Source organism: Juglans regia, chromosome 6 (assembly GCF_001411555.2).
Source record: "Juglans regia cultivar Chandler chromosome 6, Walnut 2.0, whole genome shotgun sequence".
NCBI classification, from domain to species: domain Eukaryota; kingdom Viridiplantae; phylum Streptophyta; class Magnoliopsida; order Fagales; family Juglandaceae; genus Juglans; species Juglans regia.
Window position 1 is genome coordinate 14,943,767 of NC_049906.1, and position 6,080 is coordinate 14,949,846.

At 31.7% G+C, this 6,080-nt stretch overlaps 1 protein-coding gene across 1 annotated transcript; it reads right to left on the reverse strand.

The window, feature by feature from the left end:
* Positions 1-1,685: 1,685 nt before the first annotated feature.
* On the reverse strand, positions 1,686-4,997 carry LOC108980553 (MDIS1-interacting receptor like kinase 2-like). The gene is made up of 2 exons (XM_018951501.2): positions 2,199-4,997; positions 1,686-2,095 (listed from the first exon to the last, which is right to left on the reverse strand). Exons 1-2 carry the CDS (start codon positions 4,771-4,773, stop codon positions 1,788-1,790), a joined length of 2,883 nt encoding a protein of 960 aa, XP_018807046.2. The 5' UTR covers positions 4,774-4,997; the 3' UTR covers positions 1,686-1,787.
* Between the last annotated feature and the right edge of the window lie 1,083 nt (positions 4,998-6,080).

Genomic DNA, 6,080 nt, shown 5'->3' on the forward strand with positions numbered 1-6,080 from the left:
CGTTATTTGAAGCAGTACATGATATTGTAAAGTTATTTTTATTGGATCAAGATACATTAGTTTATAAGTTTATTTGTACGTAATATCTATTTTGTTTGTAGCATCTCTCTTAGAAAAATGCTAATGGATACGAACCGAATGAATGCATGTTTTTTAAGCAACGGTGCATTCGTTCTGTCCCAGTAGAAGGCTCCCAATTGTTTTGTCTGAAAGTTTTATTTATCTCCAAAACCCACTATTAAGAAGATTAATATGAGTTGATAACGTTAGAATATATAATTTGAAAAATGATATTTACAGTTTTAGAGTATCTGAATCTTACGCACTCTTTTAAAAATCAGTAAATTTAGCATTACACAAGTTTTATTATACGTGACCAGTGCTATTTATATCTGACAACATGTGATAAGAGAATTTTGATAGGACACCCAACTCTGAATTAATGACTGTTTTGGATTTAAGATGTGCATATTTTTTTAGAGAATTGTTATAGATACAAAAAGATTATATAAAAATAAATTCATAAATTAATGTGACTTCACGTGATCCGTTAAAGTAACTTTACAATCTGACATACTACATCAAAACATGTCAGTTTGTAGATTTATTTTATATAATTTCTTTGTAACTAAAATATTTATCTATTTTTTTAGCAAACTAGAATGCCTTTATGGATTGCAATCTTAGCGGTAGGATATTATTTTCTTATAATTTTCGTTCATTACTGTTAATAGATAACACAATCCAATTGAAAGGCACTACCTGTCAATTTATTTATTTTTTAAATGAAGATAAAAATAATAATAATTTTTTCTAAAAATTATTTTTATATTTGTAGAAAATTTTGAAAAGAAAAAAAAAAGTGTTCTGGCAGCTAGTGGCTCGATCTACCCATAGAGACTAACTATAACATAATAGACAACCAGCCACTACGGTTTGCCTTTTTCTTTTTCTTTTTTTCCTACAAGTTTTTAAAATAATATATATTATTTTCTAAATAAAAAAAATTAATCATTTTTATTAATATTGAAAATTTGATAAAAAAAATGATTTGTACAATCATAAAACATACAAGTCAGCGTACTACCTTTAAAAAAGTTTTTGCAAATTTGGAATCCATTTGAATTGGCCCTACTATTTACTATTTGACCCTACTATTTTTTGAAAAAGTGTGCAAAATTCACATATCCTAAGACTATATTTAACATTAACGAATGATCATATTTTATGTTCTTAATATCCATTACTTATTAGTAGTGATACTAAGGTTGCGTTTGAGTAGTGAAGTGATGATATTCTGTGAATAATAGTAAAAAAATTAATGAAAAAATTAATGATAGAATATTAAATAGTATATAGTAATAAAAATTATGTGAAAAATAATAATAAAGTAATGAATAGAAGTGGAGTAATCTGAGTCAGAATACACTATTATCCAAACTAGACCTAAAACGGACGAAACTCTTGACAAAGAAAATAGAAGCACAAATAAAGAAGACTGGGTAGGTTAAAAACCCACCCCCCACCAAAAAAATAAAAAAGACCTCAAAAATTATATTTTCTACTTGTTGAGGATTCTAAAGTTTTTACTAAATAAGAATTTTGATGCATATCCATTCTCTATCTTTGCAATGAATCACTTGTAATACAACTTATGAATTGCTATATATAAAGTAGCACTGACTTATAAAAACCCGGAACAATAATTGACTTGATATTTCAACTCTACAGATTAAAATTATATGCAGATAGATACTTTCCAGGTGCAATTTCATATGAAGATGGTTCTAGGAAAGGGCAATTTGAGCTTGTAAGACATGGGATATGAAGTGCATAGTTGGCCTAGATTGTGGCTGGAAATCTAAACACTTTATTGCAAGCTTCACAACCGTATTAAGTTCATCCTCAACTACATGTTTGGGAAATGGAAGGCGCCTGTCCAAAACATCATTCAATTGTATGTTTTTCATATCTGATGGAGATGATAGAGAGCAAATGAAATCACCTGGGTGCTTTCCCATTAGGACTTCTAATGCCAAAACCCCAAAGCTATACACATCACATTTCTCGGTTACCTTCATTGTATAAGCAAGCTCTGCCAACAAAAGAGAAAAGAAATCAAAACATGCATTCCTTCTATATATATCTATGTGTGTGTGTGTATCTTAAATTAGGAGAAAAAATAATTAATAAAGTACCTGGTGCTACATATCCATAGGTGCCTACAAGGGAAGACCAATTGGATGTGTCTAACTTCAGAAGTTTAGCAGTGCCAAAGTCCGAAACATGAGCATCATATTGAGAATCTAGCAAGATGTTGCGACTTGATATATCGCGATGAATAATTGGCAGTACACAATCATGATGCATGTAAGATAAAGCATAAGCCACGCCTTTAACAATATTCAACCGTTTATTCCAATCCAGTACTTTGGCAGAATCTTCATTCCCCAAGATTTTTGCCAAGCTACCCCTTTTGAAGTAGTCATAAACCAAAAATGGATGTTCTGGATGTGAACAAAAGCCATAAAGTTTAACAATGTTTCGATGCCTTATTTCTATCAATGCTCTTATCTCATTTAAGAACTCTTTCTGGAATCCTCTTCGACCATCATGTGCTGGGTGGAGTTTTTTCACAGCAAATATAACACCAGAAGGCATCTTTGCTTCATAAACACTTCCACATCCTCCTTTCCCAATACAATATAAGTCATCAAAAGCCTTAGTTGCCTTCATGATTTCTTGATACATTGTTCTTCCATTGATAGTTGTCATCGCAAGAAGTTCTACTTCATGCATGTCAGATTGTTCTGATTCTGGACCTTTCTTTCTTCTTTTGAAGGCGATAGAAACTTGAAAGAAAGCAAATAGAACTAAAAGTGCTCCCAGAATAGGGAAAACAGTAAGAAACACGACTTTGTGGCTCTCCTTTGAGGACTTATTACAACTCTCCAATCCTGTAACGTTACCACACAGTCCCATGTTCCCATGTAATGCTTCTATGGGAGCATCTAGAAAGGCTTTGCTGCTGGGGATGGGACCTTGAAAATCATTGTATGATATGTCAATATATAACAAGGCACGCATTTCTTCAAAGGCTGTCGGAATGAAACCAGAAAAATAATTGTGGGAGAGATTGAGTTTCTCCAAGCTCTGCATTTTGCTAATTTCTGATGGAATCTCTCCATTTAAAGAGTTAAAACTCAAATCCACTTCGGAGATCTGAAATAAGCTCATGAGGGGAATTGGAAGTGTTTGGCTAAAATTGTTATGGCTTAAGTTCAGGTAATTCAATTTCGATAAATCCCCAAAATTACTTGGAATTGAATTCTTCAATCTGTTTGAGGACAAATCAAGATATTCAAGATTAGTTAGTGACCCAAGTTCTGATGGTATAGCACTCGAAAATTGATTGCCATTCAACATCAATTTCTCTAGAGAAGTCAACTTTCCAATTTCTTTTGGAATAGCCCCAACTAAGTGATTTTCAGAAAGATCAAGCACATGTACCTGAGTCAATTTTCCAATCTCTAGTGATATACTGCCAGTGATATTGTTTCCACCAAATTTTAGGGTGTCTAATTGTGGACACTGTCCCCAATTACTTGAGATTTTTCCAGAAAATCTATTGTAGCTTAGATCTATGTAGTTCAAGGTTGGATAGACTCCAAAATCATCAGATATATCACCAGTGAGTTGATTTCCATCTAAGCGGACTCTGATTAAGCTGGAGCAATTTTTCAAGCTTTTGGGGACTCGACCTGTGAAATGGTTGTTGAATGCGGAAAAATTCTGAAGTGAGCCACTGAGGCAAATGTTTTGAGGCAGAAAGCCAGTGAATTGGTTTGTGTCTATTTGTAGTTTAGTCAAGTTCATGAAATCTCCAATTCCTTGGGGAATTTGACCAGAAAGTTGGTTGTCACGAAGGTATAGAACGTTCAAGTTTCTCAAATTAACAAATGAATTTGGAACAGAGCCATGCAGTTGGTTCCTGCTCAGTTGTAGATTCTGGATACGCTTCAAGTTTCCAAACTCCTCAGGAATGGTGCCAGAGAGGTTATTAAAGTAGAGATGAAGAAGAGTAAGATTTCCCAGATCTCCTAATGATGGGGGAATTGAACCATTAAGATGGTTTGTTTGGAGGCTTAACTGGACAAGGGACCCCAAATTCCCTAATTCTGAAGGGATGGGTCCAGAAAGTGAGTTATTGTACAAAAACAATGAGGTTAGCCTTTCTAAGTTCCCAAAAGTTGGAGGGATCAGACCTGTCAGGATATTGGAATCAAAGAACAACTCCACCAAATTGGAGAGATTTCCTATCTCTGGAGGAATGAAACCAGAGAGTTCATTGTTGTATAGATGCAAATACTCTAGATTGCTCAAATTACTTAAAGAAACAGGAATGAAACCATCCAAACTGTTTGAGAAAAGAGAAAGCTTGGATAAAGACTTTAGGTGGCCTATTTCTTCAAGAATTGAGCCATTTAAGTGATTATCACCAAGGCTGAGAACCTCAAGATCAGTCAACAAGCCAATTTCTGGAGGGATTTTCCCTGACAACTGGTTAGAGGACAAATCAAGATAGATGAGTTTGGACAAGTTGCTAATTTGAGATGGAATGCTATCAAAGAGATTGTTGCCACTGAGATCAACATATGAAAGATTTGGGAAAGAGGAAAAAGAAAATCCATGAAGCGTACCTTCCAATCCAGAATTGTTTAGTTCCAGTTTGATGACACTTCCACCAAGGTTGCAAAAAATACCAAACCACATGCATGGATTTGATGTTTGGTTTATATTGGGAGAAGAATTGTTGGGACTATTTGGAGGTGAAATCCATGAAGATAAGTTAGATTGAGTTTCGTTTTGAATGCTATCTTTCCATTGGAGAAGAGCCGTAGCTTCTTGGGAATAAGCTGAAATAAAAACAGGATTTGATAATGAAACTAACTCAACAAAGAAGACAGTGGAGATCAGTAGGACACATACTTTTTGAAATTTTGATGATCTCATTCTAACAGCTTTGTGTTGTATGTATCAGAGAGAATGCAATACATATAAGTCCGTTTGGATACTAATATATAAGGTAGTGAAATAGTAAGCTAAAATATTTTATTGAGTTTTGAATAACGAGAGAGAAAATTTTTAATAAAAATGTTATAATTTTTTAATTATTTTTATTTTAAAAGTTGAAAATAGTTATATTATTTTTTATGTTTTGTTTAAAAATTTTGAGAGTTGTAATAATTAATTAAAGAAAAAAATTAAAAAATATTCGAAAATATTACGAAAATTGTGTTCCCAAACTAACCTTATCATAGTCTCAGCTTCTGAATTCTTTTTCGTTTGACTTATTTAAAGAACAAAAGTGAGTTATTGGGTGTGTTATGTAGGTGAGATTCGACCTAAAAGGCTAAAACCTGTATTTTGAAAAAGTCCTTATCTTGTTGAAAAGACATTTGACATGTGCATTATTATTGAAAGGAAAAAACTGTTATGTCCTTCCATTCTTATCACTCGCTCTACTTCATCCTTCATGATTTTTTTATTATTTAATAATTAAGAAAATAATTTTAAATATATAGATGTATTTTTTTATTTTTTAAAAATATTAAAATATATTAAAAAATATGAATAAAAAAATATAAAAAATTACAAAAATAACTAACTATAATAATAAACGATGACATCATGCCAACCAACTTTTTTTAGTTCGGTGCGGAAACATTTCGCTCATAAATTGTATAAAATTAGGACTGGCTCTCCTGCTCAAACTTTGACCTCACGCCTAATTTGTTTCACAACATATTTTATCTCATTTCATATTATTTTATTTAATTTTTATAATTTTTTTAAAATTTTTACATAAAATAAAATAAATAATTCTATTTTTTTAAATTTTAAAATAAGAATAATTTAAAAAAAATATATATTTTAATAATATTTTATTTAATTTTTAACTTTTATCTTATCTCATCTTATATCTAAATTTTGATTGAGTGAACGAAAGTTTGACTTACACAAATACAACTTTCATAATAAGCCATTTTAAGAAGTCTGTCTTTTTTTTTTCCCCTCTT

Excerpts from the sequence above, each read along its gene's own strand:
- LOC108980553 (XM_018951501.2), bottom strand. The coding sequence starts at position 4,773 with ATGTGGTTTGGTATTTTTTGCAACCTTGGTGGAAGTGTCATCAAACTG. Across the intron at positions 2,096-2,198 it reads CTATGGATATGTAGCACCAG|AGCTTGCTTATACAATGAAG; the intron begins GTACTTTATTAA and ends TTTTGTTGGCAG.